At 35.9% G+C, this 27026-nt stretch overlaps 1 protein-coding gene across 7 annotated transcripts in view; it reads left to right on the top strand.

The window, feature by feature from the left end:
* LOC140504754 (zinc finger MYM-type protein 4) overlaps positions 1-27026 on the top strand; it is a 138112-nt gene that overhangs the window by 65368 nt on the left and 45718 nt on the right. For all 7 annotated transcript variants that reach the window (XM_072610083.1, XM_072610085.1, XM_072610082.1 and 4 more), the window contains 2 exons: positions 21178-21262; positions 21509-21761. In XM_072610083.1, the coding sequence (XP_072466184.1) occupies positions 21178-21262; positions 21509-21761 (338 nt within the window). The remainder of the gene's footprint in view (positions 1-21177; positions 21263-21508; positions 21762-27026) is intronic.

The raw sequence follows: 27026 nt of genomic DNA, 5'->3' as shown, positions 1-27026 counted from the left end.
ATTAGGAGCATTTGTAAAGTCTTTTCCTTTTTTGTTTGTATCTTACTTTGTTATGTCATGTCATGATACTGACTTGAAAATTTTTGGTAAATATACCTCCTTGTTTAAATATCTCACTTGATTTCCATAGTTGGTGGATTTTTACTCATTAAGGCTATCCCTGTTGCTATGTCTCCCATGGAGCTGTGTAAGATTTCAGTGTATGTGCAAGATATCTTGTTTGAAGAGATCCTTCTTGGTTGCATTTTATTCTTAGTCAAATCCTTTTGTGAAACCAATAAGCAGCAAAAACAACATGTTCTTATTGGCTTTGTATAATTTGCTCAGATGTGTGACTATAAAAATGTATTTTACTCTAGAAAATTGCCTATAAAGATTCACTTGTTCTTTCTTTAAAAAAAAAAAAAAGTAAACCAAAACTGTGATTGAAAACATAAATTCTGATTCCTCACAACCTAAAGATAGTAAGTAGCATGATTAAACAAAGAGTTATGGTCATAGAGGCACAGAAATTCACATAGGGAAGGGACTTCACTGACCATCTAGTCTGACCCATACCTGGAAAGAATCTCTGTTATTGCATATCCAATAATACTTGATTAACTATTGCCTCTCCAAACCATCCTGTTTCATCTTGCTAAAGTTCTGATTGTTGGAAAGTTACCTCTTTACATCAAGCTTCAAATTTCTTTTTCTTGTACTTTGAACTCGTTCTTAATTCTGCCCTATAGTTTAATTCCTATTTGAGGTGACACTCCCTCAAGGACTTGAAGATAGTATGCATATATGTCCTCAGGTCTTCCCTGAACATCCTAGATCAGGGATGGGGAAGCTGCAATCTCAAGGCCACATGCAGCTTTTTGACTGAGTCCAAGTTTTACAGAACAAATCCTTTTATTAAGAGTATTTGTTCTGTGAAGTTTGGATTCAGTCAAAGGGCCAATATGGCGAATAAAAGGCTTTCAGTACCTTGGTTATTCCTGTCTGTGCACTCTCCTCCAGTTTATCAGTATTCTTCTTGAAATTTGTCCCTGATAACTGTCTGTAGCACTCTATATGTAGTAGGACCAAGACAGAGGATAGTTAGACTATCACTTTATTCCTCGAAGCATCAGCTGTTGTCTAGTCATACTTCTTTCATCTTGTACTTCTGAAGTTGGTTTTTTGAACCCGTGTGAGAACTTTACATTTATTAGTTTCATTCCAGTTATCTAACCTACAAAGATCTTTTCTAATCTTGAGTGGTATCTAGCATGTTAACTATTCCTCCTAGCTTTGCCTCATCTCCAAATCTGATAAACATAAGTTTTGAGGAAGTTAGGTTGTGGAATAGATAGGGCACTGGGCCTGAAGTCAAGAAGATCTGAGCTCAGATTTAGCCTTAGTCACTTACTAGCTTTGTGACACTGGGTAAGTCACTTAACTTCTGTTTCCCTCAGTTCCCTCATCTGTAACATGATAATAATAATAACACAGGGTTATTGTGGGGATCAAATGAGATAGAATTTGTAAAGCACTTTGCACAGTGCTTGGCGCAAAGTAAGTGCTCTATAAATGTTAGCCATCATTATTATTATTATCTAACCTCAGACATTTAATAGTTATGTGATCCTGTGCAAGTCATCTAACCTCTCTTTGCTTCAATTTTCTCAACTGTAAAGTGGGAATAAATACATGCCTACCTTTCTGCGTTGTTGTGAGGTTCAAATGAGATATTTGTAAAGCACTTAGTGTTGTGCCTGGCACTCTGTAGTAGGTACTTAATAAATCCTTCCTTCTTCCCTTTATCCCTCATTCCATCCTGTTTTTTCCTTCCCTTTCTCTCCCTTTCATCCTGCCTTCTTCTCTTCCTCCTTCCTTCTTTTCTGCCATCTTTTCTTCCCTTCCTCTCTGGCTTCCTTTCTCTCTTTATTCTTTCCCATCTTCCCTCCCTCCTTCTCTCTGATAAAAATATTAAATAGAGCCAAGACAAACATGGAGCCTTGGGACACCCTGTTGGAACCTTGCTTGCAAGTTGACATCATACCATTAATCACATTATTTACTTGTTTCCCATCCATCTAACTCTGGTCATCTTATTACCCATATCTCTCATATTTTCCACAAAAAAAGTAGGAATTGATCAAAATTAGCGAACTGAAATCCAGGTAAACTACATCTACAGCACTCCTTGGCGTACCAGTTTTACGACCTTGTCAAAAAAAGAAGTGAAGTTAATCTGATGTGATCTTTTTGATGAAGTTATTCTGCCTCTTTGTGATTACTCTTTCCTTTTCTACATGTTCACTTAATCATCTCTCATTTGGGGCCATGGTTCCATTTCTTTTTTTTTTTTGTTTTTTTTTTAGTTTTCTCACCTTTGGCAAAGTAAAACTAGGGCATTAATGATTTTCTGGCATAGTCTTGGCCAGTGCAAGTACATTGAACAATAAAGATTAGATCTAAGCTACATATACCTTCTGAGAGGGGTCTTTCAGTTAAGAAAATGCTGTTCCTAGAGCAAGAGTTTCTAAAAAGAGATGGTGGAAGAAAAGGCTAGGGCAGGGGTATTACTCACAAATAGTAAAGAGCCTCAGTCCATACCCTGCTTGAAAAAAGGAGAGAAATGGCATTTTATTTCTTGTTTCTATCCAAGTTGAGATTTTAGTCAATAGAGAGCTCTTGGTCAAAAAAAGTGGCAACTAATCTTTAAATACAAGGGATTTTGAAAAAAGAAAAGAAAGCAATTTGTGCTTCTTTTCTAATCCAGGTAAATAAATATATTCTTCACTAAATTCTTTTGTTCATCAGTTTTTAACAATTCAGTTATAAACCTCTGTTAAAGTTCAACTTCTTTTTGTGCATGTATATACTTTCCCTTATTTTAGAAGGGATTGCTCAGTATCTTTGCTTAATGTCAAATCTTGTTGCAGAATATTTTGTTGGGATGACTTCCATAAAACATATTACTAGTCTGACTTTGTATTTTTCCTCAACTCCTTTAATTGAATATTGTACTTAATTAAAAATGAGGCCTATATTCATAGATTCTAATAATAATGAAAATTAAATATATTTCCATATTCAAATGGAAGAAGTATGTTGTTCTTCTCAAGTATCTAGTTACTATGGTAACATATAAGATTTATACATAACTTTTGAGATAGAATGACCTCACCATTTTCCAAGAGATGGAATATATTCTAAATGCTCTTGCAAATAAAGAAATAATGTAACTACTGTGTTGAACTGTCCTGTCATAATTCACAAATTTAGAGGGAAAATTGTCTTAAAGCTCATCTAGTCTAAGCTTTCATTTTATTTACTCCCTTTTGTCTTTGTTAGTTAATCCCCATTGAATCTTCCATAGTGACAATGAAAAGCTTTTAAATAGAAACACCCAATGCAGAAACGAAGTCTGATATTATACACATTATTTTTCTCTACTAGATATCCACTTTTCTGCCACAAGGGAGGAATTATGTTTAGTTATCTTTTCCTTGGTATTTTCATTATGTAAGAGTTCAAGTTTCTTTTAGTAATCTTTTCATTTATAAGGCTGTATTCATTTAATATATTACTCTCTTTGCTGTACTTATTTTACTTTATGTTAGATCATGTAAATCTTCCTGTTTATTTACATTCACACAACTTTTCCAGCTGTTCCCCAGTTGATGAGTACCCATTGTGCTTCCCAGATTGTTGTTACCACAGAGTGCTGCTTTGAATATTTTGGTAGATACAGTATTGGACTTTTTTTTTTCTGTCCTGGACTCCCCTGGGATATGTGCCTAGTAATGGGTTTACCTTACCTATATATAAAGGATACAAACAACTTAAGAAGTTTAATTGAATAGTTTCAAATAGATTACTATAATGTCATCCTTTAATTTTAAACAGATGAGAAGGGAAACAATGTAAAACTACTGTAAGGAAGTGTTTTGCAAAAAGCTGATATTTTCTAACTTAGTCAATATATAACAAGTGGGTTTCAAAAGTTTGTGGCTTTTAAAAAAGCAGTTATGATAATCATGGCAAGTTTTATCGTGTTGTAAGTATATAGATTTTTTTTTTCCTGCTTTGTGTGGAGTTTGTAGAATTTGGGCCCCAGGGAGAAGGAATTTGTTTCTAGTGTTTATTAAGACACAAAGGTAAGGAGTAACATTCTTAATTACCTTCTAGGAAAGGAGCGATCTACTATGGTAATTTATGTAAAGAATATAAAGAAATAAGTAGACAGGGAGTACAATGAAAAGTCAATGGGTTCTTTGGCCACAATATCTGAAAGTTCTTACTGTGCTGTAAATCTGTTGACCTGTTTGAGACCCAACTTCCTCATCTGTGAAATGGATATCTGACATTTTTGTATAAATCAGTCTAAGCTTATTAGAAAAAGATTTCAAAATATGCATACTGTTATGAACTAGCAAAAAATGAGACAGTGTGAGGCTTTACCATTTGTTAATTTTAAAAAACTATTTGTGAGATACCATTGTGAAATGCAAAATGGATAACTTTGATTACATTAAACTGAGAAGTTTTTGCACAACCAAACCCAATGCAACCAAAATCCAGAGGGATGTAGTAAATTGGGAAAGAATTTTTACAGCTAAGCTCAGGGATAAAGGCCTCATTTCTAGAATATATAGAGAACTGACTCATATGTATAATCATACAAGTCATTCCCCAATTGATAAATGGTCAAAGGATATGAACAGGCAATTTTCAGAGGAAGAAATTAAAGATATCTATAAACATATGAAAAAATGCTCTAAATCACTATTGATTAGAGAGATGCAAATCAAAACAACTCTGAGGTACCACATCACACCTATAAGATTGGCAAACATGACAGAACAAGAAAATGATAAATGCTGGAGAGGATGTGGGAGAGTTGGAACACTAATTCATTGTTGGTGGAGCTGCGAGCGCATCCACCCATTCTGGAGAGCAATTTGGAACTATGCCCAAAGGGCTACAAAAATGTGCATACCCTTTCACCCAGCAATATAGCTACTAGGACTGTATCCCCAAGAGATCATAAAAATGGGAAAGGGTCCCACATGTACAAAAATATTTATGACAGCACTCTATGTAGGTGCCAAAAACTGGAAGTCAAGGGGATGCCCATCAATTGGGGAATGGCTGAATAAATTATGGTATATGAATGTAATGGAGTACTATTGTGCCATAAGAAATGATGAACAAGAAGACTTCAGAGAGGCCTGGAAGGACTTATATGACCTGATGCTGAGTGAAAGGAGCAGAACCAGGAGAACTTTGTGCACAGCAACGACCACAGTGTGTGAGAGTTTTTTCTGGTGGACTTGGAATTTTGTAATAATGCAAAAACTTCTTATTAAAAAAAAAAACCGAAAACCAAAGGTGGTTCTCAAGGCAAAATGCCTTCCACACTCAGAGAAAGAAATATGGAAGTCATTCACAAAATGTAGCAGATCATGTTTGTGTATGTGTGTGTTTGTGTATCATGTTTTGATTTGTTATATGATTTCTTTCATTTATTTTAGTCTGATTACATAGCATGACTATAGTGAAAATATACTCAATAGGAAAGTATATGTAGAACCTATACAGAATTGTATGCAGTCATGGGGAGGGAGGGGGGTAGTGGGGGGTAGGTGTGGGGGGGATAAAATCTCAATTGTATGGCAATGATTGTTAAACATTAAAAAAAAATAATAAAAAAAACTATTTGTGATGCTTCACAAAATTGTGAGAACAGAATTTCGTAGGCTATTAAGTACTATCTAAATGAATTTGTTCCTGTTACTGTTAATAATATTAATAAGATATTTGAAAGATCCCTGTATGCCTATACTTTTTTCTCCATCTTTTTCTTTTTAAAAAAATTTTTTGTTGTTATAAGGGATAGTTCATGACAAGAACAAAGGAAAACATTTAGGCAATATGAAAATAAATATGTCAATAAAATATATTTTAAAATAAAAGGAATAAGATGATGTTGATTGCTGCTCTCACAGATTTAGAATCTAGTTACAGAGAAAAATTTAAGGGATGGAGTTGTATATTGCAAAGAACATTGAACTTTATAAAGTCAAAAAACCTGGTTTTATTCCCATCACTGCCACTGATTGACTCTGACCTTGAACCATTTTACCTCTCTAAGTCTCAGTTTATATTCATATGTAAAATGAGGAGCTTCAGCTAGATGATTTTTAAAGTTTCTTTCAACTCTGAAATTCTACATAGGGTTACTAAGTGCCCTAAGTGGAATTTGAACTCAGGGCCTCTAACTTCTACAGCCAGTGAGTGCTTTTTTTTTGCCATACTATGTTTCCACTCTCCTTTTTTCATGTGGGTCAGAGATAGAAATCTATCTGTTGATATCTTAGATTTCATATACAAATGTTATAATTGATACCTGTTAATGAGAGAATGGCTAAACAAGAATAGTACCTGCATGTAATGGAATAAGACTTAGGAATGATGAAGACAGAGTGCAGAAAAGCAAACAAGTAACAGAACCAGGAGAATAGTATTCACGATAACTACAAGAGTGTAAGTGGAAAGAGCAGCAGCTAAATAATTGAAACAAAATACTGGGAAATTAGAAGGGCCAAACTTGGCCTAAGTAACATGAGAAGAAACCTACTTCCCCTGTTCCTTTGTAGAAATGGGGTTCCATGGATGTGCAGTACTGCATAATGACTCCAGGCTCTTTGGGGTGTACTGGTGGACTTTGTGGAAGTTCTCTTTTCTCCCTTTCTTTCTCTTCTTTTTTATAAGGTATGGCATTCTGGGAAAAGGGGTAACACTACTGTGGGAAATGGAGGTGATGTGAAGAATAAACATGTTGTGTAAGACGTGTTTTAGCAAACATGGTAGTGTCTTAAACACTTCACCTTTCCTGGCCCAGCAGTGTCAGGCTTAGTCATGTCTTGATGAATGTGTAGCTGGTGCCATTATAATTCCACACTAAACCTTTGACTGTTTCTGTGCATGAGCAAAGTTCTTACCCTCCCTGCAGCCCAGCTTTCTTATTTCTACATTGAAACAGACTAATTTTTAAAAGCTCTTTAATCAGTTCAGTTTAAATCAGAATTCAAACTCAAGTTGCCTGAACTCCAAGTCCAATACTCTCTTATTAGGCCACCTGGTTAATCTAGCCCAAGGAGGAAATGCATGCACATGTATGTTTGTAGTATATAAAAATACATACAAAATACATATGAAACGATTTGGAGCGATGTCACTAGAGGAAAGACTTCATTTTAAAGGTGGTATTTGAACATGTTTTGAAGGAAACTAGGAATTCTGAGAGTTAAAAGTGCAGTGGAGTGTCTTCTAGGCATGGGAGGCAGCCAGTGCAGTGCAAAGGCCCAGAAAAGATAGGGTACCATGGATCAAAGATGGTCAGAAAATCATTTGGACTTGACTTTAGTCTGTGTGAGGGGAAATAATGTGACATCAGGCTGGGCTGGGCAAACTAGGTTGTGGAGGGGCTCTGAGAGGTAGAAGGGAGCCACTAGACTTTACTGATTTAGGGGAGTGACGTAATCAGACGTACGGTTAAGGAAAATAGCTTCAGTGGCTATACAGAGAATGGATTGGAAAGGGAGATAGCTGAGAGGGCAACCAATTATGCTAATACATTTGGCCTGGCAAGAGGTCATGGAAGGGCTGAATGAAATAGGCTGATTTTGAGAAGCACATAATGAAATGTTATCCAGGTAGAAAAAAGAAATCAAGCAACTGATTAGATATGTGGAGTGAGTGGTTGAGGAAAACCCTGAGGTTTCAAACCTGGGTGACTGGAAGGATGGTGGTATGTTCAACAGAATCAGACCCTTTCTTTTCTAAATCTTATGCCCTAACCGTACAAGGTAATTCCTGGTTGTTTGCATTGGAATGGCATGAATAAGTGATGTGGGAATTAATCTGAAGGTCACGATTTGTTTTAATAGACTAGAAAGACTTCATGGATTTACTTGGGTCTTAAATGAGCTCTCATTTGAACATTTACAAAGTGCTTTTTTCACAGCGACCTGTGATGTAGGTAATTCGAATATTATCCACATTTTAAAGATGAAGAAACTCACAGAATCTTGCTAGTAGGTTACACAACTCAATAGTCTATAAACTTTTATTAGATCCTACAGATCCTGTGCTGAGTGAACTCTGAGGATATAAACGCCCAGGAAGATACAAATGAGTAAAACATAACAACTCATTAAAAAGTTGGGGCAGTATAAAAAGCCTGTTTAAAACTCAGGTTTTTTTACCTTTTTACTTTTTTTACTCTGTCTCATTGCCACATTTTGAAAGACGATTGGATTTGGTGAGGAAGACAGAAGAAAAGAATAGCAGTGTTGGTGTGTCAGGAATTTTGCACAGTGGTATGAAGTCAGGATGATGCACATAGTGTTCAGAACACAGTGATTAGAGTAGTTTGGCTGGTAAGAGTTCAGGAAATTTCCTACTTGGGGATGGTATTTAAAAGTTTCCTTTTTTCTTTGAAATTAAGAGAGTAAGTGGAGGGAGGAGGAGGAGGAAGTGTGTGTGTGTGTGTGTGTATGTGTGTGTGTGTGAGATATATACACATACATTAAAAACATACATATAGACACATGTGTTTGTCTATGTTTGTGTGTGTGCGTTGCTTATGAATTACTTATGATATACCAGATATTGTAGTAAGAGCTGCAGATATAAAGAAAGACAAATAGTTCCTGCCCTTCATGGAGCTTATATTCTAATTCAGGCCTCAACATATAGATATATAGGTACATACAGAGTAAATGGAAGATAACAAGAGGGGAAGGCTGTAGGACCCAGGGGAGTTGGGAAAGACTTTCTCCAGGAGATGACATTGGAATTTATCTAGAGGAAGTCAGTGATTCTATGATGCTGAGGTGAGGACAAAGTGCATTCCAAGTATAGGACACCCAGCACAAAGGTACAGAGATGTGAGTTCAAGATTTGTATATGAGGACTGTCAAGCAAGCCGGTATGGCTGGATGATCAAGTGTGTAGGGGTTGGTATAGGAAGCAACCAGGTTATGAAAGGTTTTAAATGCCAAACACACAACAGAATAATGTCATGAAGATCTGGAGGAGAGAAAATAGCCAGGAGAAGGAGGTAATCAGTATCATCAAATGCTGTAGAGATGTCAAGAAATTTGAGGTTTGAGAAAAGGCCATTAAAAAGGTAATTCAAAGATGATAGGTTCTTACAGAGAGGGCAATTTCAGTTGAATGAGGTTGGAAGCCAGATTTCAGAGGATGTGAGAATGAGAGGGGAGGAAGTGGAAGTGCCGACTGTAGTTGACTTTCTCAAGTAGTTTAGGTGAGAGGGAGGAGGATAAATACAGTACTATAGCAAGTGGGGATGGCAGGAGTCAGAGAGGGTTTGGTTTTATTTGTTTACTTTATCAGGGAAAGATCAACTATATTTGGGAGAGACTAAAGACTAGAGAGAGTAGGGATGATAGGGGGCCATCTGCTGGAGAAACACAGGACATAGACGGGATGGCCTTGCCATAAAGGACCATCTCTTCATTACAGGAGTAAAGGAAAAGCTATTGGGAGAAGATGTCTTGAATGTTGTGAAATGAGAAGAGAACAATAGCCTCAATGTTTTCAATGAAGTATGAGGTGAGATCTTTAGTAGAGAGTAGGTGAAGGTAAACTGTGGGAGGCTTGAGAAGATATGAGAAGGGTTAGGAACAACCAGTGTAGAATTCAGTGGCAAATTAATTAGGTATGGTGTTATTATTTTGTTATTTTTAGGGCCCCACAAGATTAGAAATTACAAATTTGTTGTGGACCCAATTTTTTTGTGTGATTTCCCCCCAATTTTATTCAGTAGCATGTGAATAGGAGTGCAGAAGGTGGATGGTGGGAATAATCTAGAGTTGGGATGGATGAGCAAGAGATTGGAGAGTAAAGGATAGTGTAGCTTTGAACTGGTTTCTCAAGGTGTTGATGCACAGAAAGGAGTAGAGTGTAGCTACTGCAGGATGTGATGACTTAGGATAGAACTGAGAGGTAGAGAAAATAGAGGCCACACTGAAGATTGAGGCACAGGTGAGGAGTCTTAAAGCATAGAAACAACGGAATGATAAAAGATTATGATCAGATAAAGGAGTTTTGGAGCTCATAAGAACAATGCCTTTAAACTAATGAGGTGGTAGATTGTTTTTCCTAGATTGTAACATTGACTGTCAAATTTGGGACTGATGTAATCCCACTTGTTTCTTCTACTTCTAAGCTTCACAACAGTTTTTCCTGATCAGAGATCATCATTTATCTCAAATGACCAACGCACCCGTCCTTCCTTATTATAGTTAAGAACCAGATCCTTAAGTTTTTATTTTAAAGCACAAGCTAACAAGAACCTGATTTTTTCCCTAACTTCACTGAACTGTTGATGCTTTTTCTATCATTAGAACATTCACACGTACTATGCTGGTGGGGTTTAAAATTGACAGAAAGTTCAAAAGGTCTTATTATCAACATGCTTTACATGGGAGATACATTGTTAGATGGAAACTTTTGACATGTTTTGCTTTTCTGGATCAAATGCTTTGTTATAATTGGTAGTTACTGATTACAATAAATTCTTGTATTCTATATATCCCTATCATAATTATAAAATTGCAGTATCCTATAGAAAATAGTTTTTAAAAACCTATCTTCTTTCTTGTGTGTCAGTTTCCTTCTATAAGAGCAAAAACTATTCTTAAAATGACTTTATAATGATGAGACTACCCCTACTATTTTGTTTTTTACCACAGTCTTCACTGGTTGATTCTCTTTTGAGGGTTAATAATATTTTTCATGATCTTTCGCACTCTTGTAGGATCATCCCAACTTTCAAGCAGCCTAAAAATCCATTGCTCCTCAAACCCATTTCCCTCTTGGATGCCAAAGTGGTGTTACTATAATATGAATCAGATCATGTTGACCCCATGCCTCTAGCTCAGAAATCTTCAGTTATTCCCTATTGTCTCTAGAATAAAATGCAAATTCATGATTTTGACTTTAAAAGCCAAATACAGTTGTTTTTTTTAACCTATTTTATACTGTTCTCTGTGCAATCTCAGTTTCTATCAAATTGGCCTACTAGGTTCTCCAAATATTCCATTTCCTTTGCCCAGTTGGTCCTACTATGTCTAGACTCCACTCCTTCCTCACCTTTAACTCCTAGATCCTTAATTTCTTCAAAGAACCTTTCCAGTGCTATCCCATGTGAGAGGGCTTTCTTGATCTTCCCAATTTTCCCCTCATTTTTCCTCTTGAAAAATTCTTTTAATTTACTCAATTGTAAACAGGTTATATCCCTGCAGTAGAATTAAAATTACTTTAGTCACATGTGTTCTCTTTTTTCTCTGTATTCCCAGTACCTACCATTTTCCATTATGAGTCTTTTGGAGTTGTCTTAGATCTGAGATTAGTCATTGCACAGTGTGCAGTTAATTGTGTTTATTAACCTTCTGGTTCTGCTCACTTCACTCAACATCAGTTCATGCAAGTCTTTCAGGTCTTTCTGAAGTCTGCCTGCTCATCATTTCTTATGAACCATTAATCGTATACCACAACTTATTTAGTCATTTCCCAATTGATAGGTGTCCCCTTAGTTTCCAATTCTCTGCCACTACAAAAAGAGATACCACAAATATTTTTATACCTGTGGGTCCTTTTCCCATTTATGACCTCTTTGGGATACTGAGCTCCAAGTCATGTTGCTGGGTCACAGGGTATGCACAGTTTTATAGCCCTTTGGGCATAACTCCAGATTGCTCACCAGAGTGGTTGGATCCGTTCTTAACTCCGCCAACGATGCGTTAGTGTTCCAGTTTTCCCACGTCTCCCACATTTATCATTTTCTTGTTTTGTCATGTTAGCCAGTCTGATAGGTTTGAGGTGGTACCTCAGAGTTGTTTTAATGTTTATTTCTCTCATCCAATAGTGGTTTATACCAGTTCTAAGTTTTAAGGAGTTATTTTCTTCAAGTTTTTGTTTGCCTTTCTTTTCATAATTTTCTTTTCCGGTATTACTCTTATTCCAGTATTATTATTACTTCTTTTCTCAATTTTTCCTTAACCTCTTTTATTTGATTTTTTTATCACTTTTGGATTTTGATCATTTTACATTTTTCTCTGAAGCTTTACAGGAAGCTTTCCCGGCATGCTGTGTTTTTCCTGATTTTTTTTGTGTGTGTGTGTGTGTGTGTGTGTGCTTGCGTGTATATGGTTTTTTTTAGCTCTCTCTCTCTCTGGGAACCTTTGGCCTCTTAGTTCTTCCATTATTTTATAATCCATGGCCAGGCTGTGTGGTTCCTTTTACTCTGGCTCACACCTTGGTCTGTAAGTCTGTAAGTGAGTCAGGCATATCTCTCTGTCCCTGAGTTGCATCGAGGGCCCCCAGCCCTGCTGCCATCCTGAAAGTTATTGCTACCTATGGTCCCTCACATGGCAAGCATCCACTTACCCCTCTGCCCTGGAACTAAAATCAGAGATTCTGCTCTTCTGCTAGTGACCACAACCAATAGGACCCATTCCCTTCTATGACCACACTCACCAAAGTGACCCATCTGGTCAGTTTACCTGGTGCTCAACCCCCATACTACTTGTGGGATGAAAGCCCCTGAAGTTAAGACTCTCCCAACACAGCTGCCCTGAGGGTTTGTTGTTTGTTGACTCTGCAGTAACTGTCTAGAGGCATCTGTACTTCAATCAGGTCAGACCACCACCTGGGGAGGTCATATCTTTCTTTCCTCACTTCCTCCCAATTGTCTTTGGCTTAATGAATATTTTGCCCTGGCTTTTAATGATTTATACTGCCCTAAAATTTACTTTGAGGCATTATTTTATTTGTTGGGGAACTTTGGAGAGCTAGATAGTTTCTATTTCACTATCTTCTTTTTATTCTCCTAATTTTTTCCTCTAGAACTTCTTTTAAAAATAATTTTTAAAAAACTCTTCATTCCTTACAGGTAATTATGTAATACTTATAGAAAATGCTTTTTAGTTTTTTTAGGGGTTTTTTTTGTTTTGTTTTGTTTGTTTTTTTGATTAAAGGGGCCATCCCTTGAGTAACTTAAAGAAGCCTATTCATTGAATGGATGTATCTCACTCAAAGTGAAATTGTGATAAGACCTTACTGTGAAAGGGCCAGGGTCTCACATTGCCTCCTGGGTCATCTCCAGTTGTCCTGATGAATATCAGGCCACCAAACCCAGATGCCTTAGTAGAAGAAAGTGAGGTTGGTGACCTTGCACAGCTCTCCCTCCCTCAAATCAAAGTCAACTACATGTCATGCCATCATCTTGATGTCATGGTCCTCTTGGAGAACAGACAAACACACACACACAATGCCTTATTCATATCAGGTATTTAATTAATAATTGGTTGATGAATTTAATTGTTGACTTTTGATGCACATAATGTCCAGTTTTAATTTCTTAATCTCAGGTGGGATCAAATTCTGATCCTTTGTTCTGACAAGTCATTGTTCTAACTATGCATAGGCAAGTGTTTCAGGGCATGACTTCCATATCAGTAATAATTTTTTTCTTGGTGAAATGACTTTGTTTGGTCCTTGTCCTGTCTAGCACCATAATCATTCTTTTGCAGAAGAGTTCATGATGTAAGACATGAAGGTTTTATGTTTACAGCTTTTTGCTAGTCTCTTTTGTTCTTGAACCATATTTTTTCTGACATATTTTACTATGGCCTTTCTTATTCCTAGTTTTGCATTAGTCAGAATGTATGTTGATTTAATTTGGAGGGCCTTAGTGAATTCTTCAAATAATTTCTCTACCTCTTCACCATCTGCAGAAAATAGTTGGCATATAATCTACAGTCATTTTCAAGGTGTGATCATTCTGCAAATCTTGGTCTATACTGTAACGAGATGACAGATATCCCTTGAAACAATATTCCTTTTGAACATTGCATCGAACCAATTCCAATTTGCTTCTCTAAGTCTTACTTATGAATTCTCCTTACATTTAGCTACAATTTCCTTCTGGTTTTGTCTATAATGGGGATATTGAAATTGATATGATTCAGTTCCTTCAGCAGTATGTCTACTCTAGGGTCTTTGGACAGTTAATCTCACAGTACCTTAGTTAAAAGTTTGTAAATGGTCTACAAATGGTGTGATTCTTAGTGCCATTCCACTCCACCACCATCACTACAAAAGCTTGAGGGTCTCATAGGACTAAAACACTGTTCTTGGCGTGACAAGTTGCTGCTTCTGAACCCAGGCTACAGCAAAATGGGAAGAAGCAGAGAACCTCACTGGAAGGCCCAAGAAATCTGAGAGACTGGACTGAAATTAAAGCTGGACCACTCAAACTAGCCTGGAGGGCATTGTGATGAGATCTTTACCCAACTTAGTAAACTTGTTTGTAATTTCTTTTGTTTTTCCATTAAATAATTCTTAATCAAATGAAATAGAAGCAATCAAAAAAGATAAAATGAGTTTGGTTGTAAGAAATTGAAAAGCTTTTGCACTTACAAAATCAGCCAAGATAAAAGGGGGAAGCTGTTGTATCTCCACGAAGTGTTTGGTATCCAGAATATCCAAGGACCATTTCCTAGAATAGAATAGGAACAGACATTTCTCAGAGTATTTGCAAACTATTAGCCACCCCATGAAAGAATGCTTCAAATCACTCATTTAGAGAAATGCAAGTCAGAACAACTGAGATTTCATTTCCCATCTGGCAAATTGGTAAAGATGATAAATAATGGAAATAATCAGTATTGAAGGAATTGTGGGAAAGCAGGCACTAATATATTTGTAGAGTTGTGAATTTGTCCATTCATCTTAGATTTGGAATATACTAATACAATAGACCTTTTGATCTAAAGAAACTACTCCTAGTTTCCCCAGAAACTAGGGGTTTTTTTACTCCCAATTTTAACTCCCAAGAAGTTAAAAGAGGCTCTAGTATACCAATATAATTTTAGTGGTACTAGTAGTAGTAACAAAGAAGTGGAAACAAAGTAGATACCAACTGATTGGGAAATGGTTAAATGAATTGTGGTATGTGACTGTAATGATTAAATGAATTTATTAGCATACCATAACAAATGCAGAATATAAAGAATATAGGGAGGGATAGGAATACTTGGATAAACTGATACTAAGTGAAGTAAGCACAGCCAGTGAACAGGTATACACAGTGGCCACAACAATGACATTTTTAAAAAGCCATTATACAATAGATAGTTGATCAAAAGAGATGAACAAACTTTTCTCCCACCTCCCCACAAAAAATAACCGAAAACAAAGACCACAATTATTAACCTTAGGAATGAGTGCTCCCAGGTTAATAAATCACTGATAAGAAAAATACAAATCTAAACATTGAGGTTTCACCTTATATTCAGAAAATTGACATAGATGATATAAAAGCTGGAAAAAGACAGTGTTGTAGAAGTTATAGGAAGAAGGACACACCAGTGCATTTTCTGTGGAGTCATGAATTGGTACAACCATTTTGAAAAGCAATTTGGAATTATGCAACTAAAAGACTAAACATCTATATCATTTTATCCAGAGATTATACTACTAGGTTTTTACTCCAAGGAAGTTATTGATAGGAAGAAAGTCCCCATATGTACTACAAAGCACTTTCTATAGAGGCAGAAAAATTGGGGATGAAGTAGATGTCCATTGATTGAGGAATGCCTTAACGAATTGTGGCACAAGTGCATGAATGTAATGAAATAATAAATATGATGAATATAGAAAAGTATGGAAAATTTTTGGAGAAGGAAATGGCAAACCACTCCAGTATCTTTACCAAGAAAACCACCAATGGGGTCATGAAGAGTCAGACATGACTGAAATGACTGAACAAGTAGAAAATTTTAAATGATGTCAAGTAACATAAGCAGACTCAAAAAATCAGCATACATAATGACAACAGTTAAAAGTGAATGTTGCAAAATTTAGAAAAGACAGTAATGGCCCCAGAGAAAACATGAGAAGATTCTACTCCTTTACAGAGGTGGGAGGTGCATGGGCATGGAGTATCACATATACTTTCAGACTTTTTTGATTTGATGAATGATTGTGCTAGTTTCTCTTTTCTCTCCTTTAAAAATATTATGTGGATTGGCTGTCTGAGAGGGGAGATAGGAAAGGATACTGAGAGAAAGTCTGGTGATATAAAAAAAACAAAGATCAATAGAATTGTATTTTAAGAATATGTAAATGGAAAGAATAATGCAACGCCAAAAAATAAAAACTAAATGTGAAATTATAATCCACAAGACTTGTTCCTGAAGAAGAAATAAGAGAATGCACCTTCATCCCTTCTTTTTAGGCATGGTGGTCTCTGGACTGAAACACTGTATATGCTATTAGACTTGATTGATGTGCTTGGTTGGTTTTGCTGAATTGCTTTTTCCCAAACTTTTAAAAAATGTCCTGTTGTGAAAAATGGGTGGGCAGTGATAGGAGATATGTTTGGGAAATGAAGCAATGTAAAAACAAAAGATTATTATAAAAAAATTTGAGCATATAATGCTCTAGCATATATACACAAAGAAACCAGCTATATAGCTGAGCAGGTCGATTAAATTTGCTTGCTCCTTTGTAAAATGAGCCTGTAATAATACTTAATCACAAGGATGTATTTTTTAAAAGTATACACCTTAATGGACTATATAAATGTGATTATTATTGATAATATTATCGTTATTTTAGCTGTAACAGGGAGTTTGGGGATTCTGTGATCTCTAGAGGGCAGATTGAATAACTGAGACTATCAGTTAGAAACTAGAAATCATTTTTGACTACTATTTCTTTCTTAGCTTGGATATTTCCTTGGACTAGGAAATCTAGTAAAAACATAGTTCACTGAGGGTGGAGAGAAGGAAAAATGAATAGATACCAAGACACACACAACCACCATAGACATATTCTGTCTGTCAGTATATTCCAACTGGTTTTTAATCTGTGAATTTATGACAGATCACTCCCAGTTGAGCAGAGCAGGAAGAAGCTGACAACCCTCCTCTGATAAGATAAGCAACAAAACCCCACCTGTATTTTATTTTACTTGATTAACCTAATTCTTGTCTGTGCAGAAGACACAAAAGGAGTTGGAATGTCTTGTATGAAATGGTTTAATTGCTAGAGAGTGGGTAAAGAAGAAAGGAAATTTAAAATAAGTCTAGAAAGATAAGTTTGAGTCAAATTATGAAGGGATTTAAATTACAAATAGGTGTTTATATTTTATCCTAGAGGCAGTAAGGAACCACTTGATGGGTCTAGAGAGTTACATGGTAAGAACTATGGATTAGGAATAGTACTTTAGCAACCATTTGTAGGTTGGATAGAGGAATGAACCAGGGAGCCCAGCTTGGTGATGAAAACCTGAACTAGAGTGGTAGCCATTGGAATGGTGAGAAGGCAGGTAAATGAGAAAAATGTGCAGGTATAATCAACAGGTTGGGTTTGGGGAATGAAAGAGAGTTGTAGAGTTGAGGATGACTCGAGGTTGTGAATGTTAATTGGAAATGGTGGTGTGCTTGTCAGAAATATGGAATTTAGAAAGAAGGGCTGTTTGGCCATGTTTAGTTCGAGATGGAACATTGAAGTGAAGTTTTGTTGCAAACAGTTGGTGATGTGAGATTGGAGCTTAGGTGAGAGATGATGGCAAATAATGTAGTTATTGGAGTCACATGGCGTAGAGACAGTTGAACTCATAGAAGCTGATGAGATCACCAAAAGGTAGCATAATTTAGAGAAAAAGGGCCCAGGACAGAGGCCTAAGGTATACTTACACAGAGGGGATGGGAGATAGATGATGAATTAGCAAAGAAGTTTGAGAAAGAGCCAAGAGGGAGAGGCACAAAGAAAGTAGATGGAGGAAAGAGTGTCAAGAGGCCAACAGGATCATAGGATGTAGAAAACTCAGGAAAGATGAGTAAGGATGTAGAAAAGGGCTCTTTTAAGATTCAGAAGCCAGTTTTAAGCAGGCTAAAGGAAAGGTCTCTGCAACAACTCCGTTTTCTTTACTAAATCATAACACAGTTCTACAAAACCAACTTATATCATTCTTGACTGAAATAACACAACAGCATGTTGAGTATGAACGTTACAGGAGCGCAGGAACGTTGCTGTCATAAATATTTGAGAGTGAAAAATCAAGTAGTCGTAACACCATGCGTATATCTCTGTAGTTATTATCTCGTTTGATTTCTGCAAGTCTCATGACAGTGTAATGATAATTTAAATGGGAAGATCTTTCCCATTTATTAATAGGCCCATGTGACTTGCTTAAATCACATGGAAGTCTAAGTTATATGTGAGGAGGAGCTAAGTTACAGCTAAGGAGGAGCTTGCTGAATGGGTGGAGCAGAGCTGGGAGGAAGTTGGTCAGGCTAGTCAGAGCTAGGCTCAGGAGTGTTTGTTTATGGGAAGGTCCCAGCCAGGGTGGGAGGCTTGGGAATGGCTTTGTCCCCTGCAGTGATAACCCATATTGACTTCTTGGTTGCTGTGACCAATTTTGCTTTCTAGTTCTGGAATTTGGCTTTCTGGTATCTAAATAAATGTTTTTATTCTGCCTTCTATATGGAGAGTCTGTTATACTTTGAGATTGAGAGCTATGCAGGCATATTCATACTCACCACCAATGTTGTGAATATTTCCTTGGCGATACAGGCACCTCTATTTTACAAATGAGATGAGAGTTTGGTGACTTGGCCAAGGTCACACTGTTGTTAAGAGTCAAAATGACATGGAAACTTAAGACTTCTTCCTGATGTAGTAGTGTCCTAATAATAATAGCTAGTCTTAGAATACTAATTTATTCTTATAGTATTAGTTGATATTAACAACTGGCTTTTATATGGCACTTTAAAGTTTGAAAAGCACTCTCCGTCTGTAACTCATTTGATGTTCACAGCAACCCTGAGTTTTGGGTAAATACTGTTATTACCTTCATTTTTACTTATGAGGAGCCTGAGGCACAGAGAGTGTGGCCTCACCAGGGTGACACAGCCAATGAATGTCTGAGGCAAGATTTGAACTCAAGTGTTTCTGACTCTTAAGTTCTGGGCTTTATCCACTTTTCCACCCAGCTGTATTAATTAATATTAATGAAAGTCACCAGTGCATTTAGCATATAACCAATCCTTTGGAGAGTAAGAGTGTAATTTTGAAAATTCTCTTTTATTCCTTCTGTAACACACATGTTTACTGGGGATTAGTAAATATTAGATGAGCATTATGGTTCTCAAAATATTTTATGTCCATAATAATGATCTTGAAGGTGTTAGTCTTTCTTAGGTGATGGAATATAGAGATTTTACTGTTAGTGAATTGCGTATTTTGGAATGTAGAGGGATACTTTTTTGAAGAATGGGACACTTGAGTTGTTTTCTCCATTTGGAAAATAGAGTGTTTCAATTTCATCATGCCTTTGTAATAAATGACAAAAGCCAAGCATATAGGTTTTTCTTTTCACTGTAGGTAAGGAAGTTCTAAGTTCTGTGCCTGTGCTCATTTTGCTACTAAGACAATAGTTTGAGTGGTGAAATTTTAACATATAAATGTTTTCAGATACTTAAAATTTTAGTAAAAACCATATGTTTTAAGTGAGAACATGTCAATCAAAAATATAGTGAAACCTCATGTATTCTGTTAGTTCAGAAATTCCAACAAAACCAAGTATTTTTCCTGTTTCAAATTAATAGTGACATTGCTTGAAAAAGTGACAAAATCAGATTTTTAAAATAAACATCAAACTTTTCAAGTACTTGGAAGTATATACATGCGTTTAAATTTTTGTTGCTTTTATATCCCCTTTATTTCCCAAATAAATCCTTCTCCATTCCCTTACTCAGTGAGCTATCTCTGATTAGAGTGACTAAAAATAGAGGAGAAAAAAGTAATTAAGAACACCACATCAGTCCACACATAGTATTCCATGTATGCAGTCCCCCACCTGTACAAAGAAGGACAGAGGAGGTAGGAGTACCCATATTAATGTAAACCATTGGTAAGCTAATTACAAATCAGTTTTAATTCATTTAAATAGGTCCTCTTTGTTAGAAAGAAATTTTTATGCATTTTTAAGTTATTGAAGACCTTCTAAAACAGACTTTCTCTGAAGTTAAGAATTTTCAGGCTTCTCATCTAATCTGGTTGTGAACTTTTATTGTATTACAAAATCATACTTTTAAAAAATTCTAGGTAACTGTTCTCTGGGGTTAAAAGTTCCCCCTTTATAGTCTATCAATTTTGGGATTATTTCTTTTACTAAGGACTCAGGACAGTGAGTTTGAAATGAGTCTTGAAAACAACCCCATTAGATTTTTGCTACCCCAACAAGAACTATAAGTATGAGGACTTAAGCAGTTTTTAAACATGCTTCCTGAAGTTTGAACAAATAAAATAAATTTGCCTTGATTTGATAGAATGATCAGATAAGTATGTTTTATAATATAAACTATATAGTTTAAAATGTATTAAAAGCCTATAATTGAACTTTTAAAAAAATATATATTGTAAAAGTTTATTTCAGTTTGATACTGTTCTGAAATAGTGTACTTAAGCATCCTGTTCAGGATAAATTGTAATTTAGAGCATGATTATTCTACCTAAAAAAAAGACAACATTTTGAATGAGAAGTGTAAGACTTGGCCAGGCTGGCCCATACGTTACAGGTCCTTTTGGGCAGCCACTTTAAACCAACCCGGTCATTCAAAAATGTTTAATTCAAATCAAAGATTTCAGTGAAGATTAAATGCCGTGACCCCTTTAAAATACAGCTTAAATTAGGGTATAAGTCGGCCGTCATTTTGCCTTTGCGTTGGCTGTCTTTGGATTTAGTCACGTTTGCCATTCATTCATTTAGCCTCTTTATTTGACCCCAGTAAAATGGGAGATTGTCTTTAGCAACCATAAGAGATCTCAAGGGACTAACAAATCTTCTTTCTTAAGTATCACTAGTAAGCACTGTAAGGTTTTTAAATTTTTTGACTCTAAGGTATTTTGAAGGAATGCTAGGTTTTGTGGGGGTGTGTGTGTGTGTGTGTGTGTGTGTGTGTGTGTGTGTGTGTGTGTGTGTGCGCGCGCGCACGCGCGCTTGCACACCGCGCGCTAAAGGTAATTTTTCTCTCTTGCTTGATTATCTGATTTTCTTGAGGGCATTTTTATCCTTTTTTTCCCCTCCCTTTCTTTCAGGAATACGGTCATGGCCCACCGGGGAAAACTCCAGAAGGAGAACTGAAAATTAGTGCTGTTTTTTCAGTCAGTGGCAGCCCTCTTGGTAAGAACAAGTTTGTAAGTTATCCACTTTACCTATTCTGATCTGTATTAGGAAACATATATCTTCTTATATTAATGATGTAGGCAGTAAGGTCTAATCTTTGCCAGCACTCATTAATTACAGACTACATAATTTATGTGAGACTTCAAGACTGAGATTGGAACTGAAAGAAAAGTAGAATATATGTACTTAATATTCATGGTAAATACCAAAACCTTTTTCCCCTTCCTGTTTTGTTTTTTATAGCTCCACAGTTGACAACAGGCTTTCAGCCTTCTCTGGCATCCTCTGGCATGAACAAAATGCTTCCCTCAGTTCCATCCACAGCTGTTCGAGTTTCCTGTTCTGGTTGTAAAAAAATCCTGCAGAAAGGGCAGACGGCCTATCAGAGAAAAGGGTCTACTCAGCTCTTCTGTTCCACACTGTGCCTCACTGGATACACCGTTCCATCTGCCCGCCCACCAGCCCCTACCAAGAAAACCTGTTCAAGCTGCTCAAAGTACAACAGAGATCTCAATTCTTTTTCTTGTTTATTCATTTTCTCTTTCAGTACAGATTTCTTATCAGCATCTCAGGGTTCAATTTTCCAACCTTCCATCTTTGGGAGGAAATATCCTGTCAGTCCAGTATAACCATGTTGGCTATGCCTTTCACTTTCCCTAACAGAAATAACTTCTTTGCTAGTTAAGAATTTTACAGGTTTTTGGTTTTTTTCAAGTTCTGAATAGCTTGGTTTTCCCTCCACTTTAAACAGTGTGACTTTGCAGTAGCTGAAACCACTTGTATACTTTTTATTTTATATATTCTAAGGAAACATCCACTAATTAGGAAATTATAGTATTTTGACTTAAAGAGTAGGTAACAATTGCTAAAACTGAATTTATTTTAATGATGATAGATCAGGTATTGGCAGGTAACAAAATAATAGAAAACCTATAATTGAAGGTATATTAAATGCCTTAGGCAGAACTCATCGTGGTCATAAATACATTTATTTATCTTTATAATATTCCTGTGTAACTGAATGCAGCTGGGTAGGAAATGTGATATAGTAGAAGGAGTACTGAATTTGCATTCAGTAGTAGTTCTGCTACTTCATACTTTTATGACCTTAGACAAGTTGTTTAACTTCTCTTGGCTTCAATTTCCTCATCTCCAAAATGGGGGAGACTGGGTCAGTTGTCATAAGAATTGATCTACCTCTAAATCTGCGATCCTCTTGGACCTTTCTTGAATAAGTCAAGAAAGTTAGATTTAGAGAGAAGTGATTTTGTCAAAGTTATTCAATGAATCTCTTTTCATAAAACTTAAGGTGCTTTTATTTCTATACCATAAAATGAGATGTTGGAATATTGGGGCTAACAAAAAATGGATATTAATGAAAATCTAGGACTACAGTGTGATATGGTAGTCTGCTAAATTAGTAGAGAATTTCTTAAACTAAAAGTCAGAGAAGTGTTTTAGAAAAAGATAATATGCAAATGCTTTCCTTTTTCTTCTACCTGTATTGATTTGTTAAGACATTTAAAATCACTCATTTCTTAAGATCTTGAGTTGATAGGGGCATTTGTACCTAAAATGGATGCTACTGTGTTCTTTCATTGGTAAGGGGAGGGAAATCTCCCTCTACTGGTGTATTTTGGAAAAGGCTCAACTATATAAGAAAGTTGAATTTTTCCTTTCTTTGATAGATATTTTTACATGATTTTGTTTTTTCAAACTTGGGAAATAGTGTAATCATAAAACTATTTCTTTTTGTATCATTTCCACAGAACTAAACCAAGAAGGAAGATTTTAGGTTAATCTTTTAGGGAATCTTACATTGGTTTGATGCATGAAATTTTTTTTTAAGCATATATTAGAAACATGTGTTTTTCCTTTCAAAAAAAATTTAATTCAGTTATACATTGCTCCAAACAAGTTTTAGAATTGCTGTTTAGAAATGTCCTTTAGAGCATGTACTGTGTTGCTTTGGATTGTTGTGATGGTAGCAGTTTTTCCTGTTTGAGGGGTAGAGTTTTTTAAAAGTCAGAAATTATTGGGAGCCAATTCTTATGAACAAAATAAACATTTGAGCCCTAAGCCTAGCAGTACCACTTTTGGTCCAAAATTTGATGTGACTGGAAAAATGGGATTGATTTCCCTGTGATGGTTTAAAAATTGGTCTTGAAATAAGTTGAAAAATCTTTTGCATAATGGTATCATTGTTCCACTTGTTATGGACCCTCCCAGGGTGAATACTTTTAAGGACAATGCCCATTGAATGGGTATAATCTTATATATTTGTTTGAAATACCAGTTTTGTTACTTCATGATCATGCAGCAACAACAAAAAAAACTCCCATAGATTTATAGGATTTAGTGTTGAAAGGGTCATCTAGTCTGACATCTTTGTACAGATGAAGAAACTGAGGTTCAAGATAATTAAATGTCTCTGCACAGGCACTATGGGAACCAGTTTTAGAGTGAGGAATTCTTGTAATAATATAACTTGTGTGGCCCTGTCTGGTTCTGAAGCAGTTTACCTGTGACAGGGATTATATCCCATAGTCGTTCTCTTCAGTAGCTAACGGCCTCTGATTTATGAGCAAATGAAAAAGGTGCCAAAATTGAATTCTCAGAACCCAAAGTTAGAGGAGCACATGCTTTTTTTCTCTTATATTGTTGTTTGGCTCCTTTATTTGTTTTTCATCAAGTTATAGAATAGAATTTCAGAATTGGAAGAGACCTTAGAAACAATCTGCTTCAACTCTTTCTTCTTATAGATACAGAAACTGATTGAGATCCAAGGAAATAAAAATCACTTACTCAAGGTCATACATAGTTAGACAGTGGCCATTTGGGAAGAAATAGGAATATCTCGACTTCTGATCCCATTCTCCACACTTAGTTTACTGAATAATAATGAAGATCATTTTCAGAATTGACTTTGGGTGGTGTGTACACATCCACTTGTCTAGTTTTTTTAATCACACAAAATTTGCTCTGAGATTTCTCAAGCTTATAAAAAGATTTATTTTTCTTTTCATAATTTGTCACTAAATCCCATTTAGTTTTTCTTTATATTTATGTTTTTATACTTTATCCTTCTGTTGGGAAGCAACACATTGGATACAGATTTATTGCTAGAAATAGTTTTAGACCATGGTTTGATTCTTAGCTCTGCAACTTTGTTTTATAGACTTTGGCAAGTACCTTCTGAGACTCAGTTTTCTAATCTTTAAAATGAAGATATTGTTTGCCTAACAAGTTTGTTGGAGCCACGATAATTTCCTGATCATAGAATACTATATATTTTATTGTTTTTGTTTACCTAATCTATCTTTGAATTATTAAAAAGAAATATGGTCCCTAGAACAAAGAAAGTGATAGTCTCCTTTTTTTGTTAATAACAGTGGATATAAAGTGCAGTTCATGTTACCTTTTGCCATTCGTTATATTTAAGAGATGCTAAAGGATTTGTTTACTGCCCAGTTTGACGGTACAAATCCTAGCAAAGATTTTTGTGGTCTAGCATAGTTTTGTCAGGTTCAGTCTCTGGAGTATTACATATAGATCAGCATGTAGATCACATTTTAGGATATGTATTTACAAATTGGTATGGATTCTAAGGAAGAGTCTGAAAAGACTGGAAACGGTATGTAAAAGGAACTGAGAATGTTTATTCTGGAAAAGAGAAGACCTGATTTCTATCTATAATACATAAAAGTTGGTCACGTGTCAGAGGAATTAGAATTCATTCTGCTTAGTCTCAGAAGATAAACTATACTGTCTATTCATAGATGGAAACTAAGGGAGGACAGTTAACTATTCAAGTTGTCTAAAAATGGAATAGGAGAGGTTGTTAAGGCCCCTTTGCAGAAATCATTCAGGCAAAGGCCAGGTGACTACTTAAGAATATTTGTCAGATGTTATAAAGAGGGTTCTTACTTCAGGTAAAACCCTGAACTAAGTGTCTTAGAAGTCCCTTCCAGCTCTGAGTTCTTATGGCTCTAAGTAACTTTTTCTTAAGTGTTCATGCACTGAAGACAAATTTTGGTGCTAAATTTACTTTATGATGGGAATATTATAGCTTTAACTTTTATAGAGATCACAAAATGTCTTGTTGTAAATTTTTTTTTGTCTACCTCTTGCTCGTTATTTCCTTTGTTCACCTAGTCTTCCTTTCCCACATTTTGTCCACATCCCCCATGTTCATCACTTGCGCTTACTGCTAGCCCAGTTGGTCTTTTTTTACCTTCATAGACAGTATGGCACGTCTTATCTCCCTTTGTTCTTTCCAAAACTTTCCTTTCTTATTCTCTGCCAGCTGTTGTCTCCTCTCCTTCCAGTTTTTACTATATGCTTCCCCCCATCTCTGTGCAAACCTGCCATGCGCCTTCTTTCCCATTGCCTTGCATTTTAATGACCAGCCTTGTTATCAGCCTCATATTCATATTCTTAAGTCCCTTTACTCTTACCTCGTTGCTCCATGATCCTTTTCTCTTCCTACCTTTATTTGTTCTCACCCTTCCCCTCAGCTCCCTCACCATGTTCATTGCCATCTTGTTCTTGGTTTTACATCCTCTTTCAGCACCTTTCTTATACCACTTATACCCTTTTGTTCCACTTGACTTCTTTTGTTCTTATTTAATCCCAACTCAGTATTTCACCACCGCTTCTCCCAGTCTGTTCCCTTTACTGGCTTCTAGGGTGATTGAAAGCGTTAGTGCAGGTGAGATACCCAAGTGTACAACTTTAGAACATTAGAGCTGGAAAGACTTTAGTCTATCTACTAGTACAATTTCCTTTTTTTATAGTTGAGGAAACAGGCCTGGTGAAGTTCACGGATTTGTTCAAGGTCACATGACTATTTCAATTGCAGGACTTACACAATAATGTTCTATTCTGTATATCTCAGACTATAGGGTGGGGTTAGTCTGTAAATCCTTCTTAAATATACAGAAATTTTAATTTGTGAATTATGAATAGGAATGAGAAAAGAAATTCCTTTACCTCTAATGTCAAATTGTCTTTGCCCCAAAACAAGTTAATTTTATGAGCCATAGGAAAGACAACACCATTGTCAGTGTTGGAAAAAGTTACTTAATTTGTCAGAGTAAAAGCTGTGTTTTTTTCTCTTCTACTTCAGGATTTTTCTGCTCTACTTCTTTGTCTTTATTTATATTTGAGGTCTTCTAATTTGCAGCATTCATAAGATAATCTTTTTAAAAAAATATTAAATTGTGTCAGAATGTAGCCGTTATGATGTATAACCTCTCTAGTTTTTTACATGAGAATTTTAAAGATAAGCTTTTAAGTCATTTTATAATGAATTGTTTTTGAGAATCAGGTATCTAAAAAGCAATTTCATCTCTGAATATTGCTTTAGGCAGAGCAGTTATCTCACTTATTTTGAATTAAATTTTTGTTACTATTTTTATGTTGGAACCACAAAAAATCGAGGAAATATGCCCCCATTCCCAAATTCTTTGAATGGCCAAAGGAGATACTCTAAATATTCATGTATTTTCTTCATAAAAGAAGGTCCTAGTTTGAGGTCCTAATTCAGAACTGATATCCTTGTAATAATAATTCTTATAAACTTTTTAATGTTTCCCATCCCTCTACCAAGTAAAGTGGGAGTTAATAGGTATGGAAATAACAGTCTGACGGTCAGTTACTCAACAGGCATTTATTAAGTGCCTGCTGTGTGCCAGGCATTGTTTCAGGCACTAGGATACAGAGAAAGGAGATATAAAAAGTTTAAGACTTAAGAGCTCTA

This window comes from Notamacropus eugenii, chromosome 5 (genome assembly GCF_028372415.1).
Source record: "Notamacropus eugenii isolate mMacEug1 chromosome 5, mMacEug1.pri_v2, whole genome shotgun sequence".
Classification (NCBI taxonomy): Eukaryota; Metazoa; Chordata; class Mammalia; order Diprotodontia; family Macropodidae; genus Notamacropus; species Notamacropus eugenii.
This window is presented reverse-complemented; position numbering and strand designations above follow the sequence as displayed.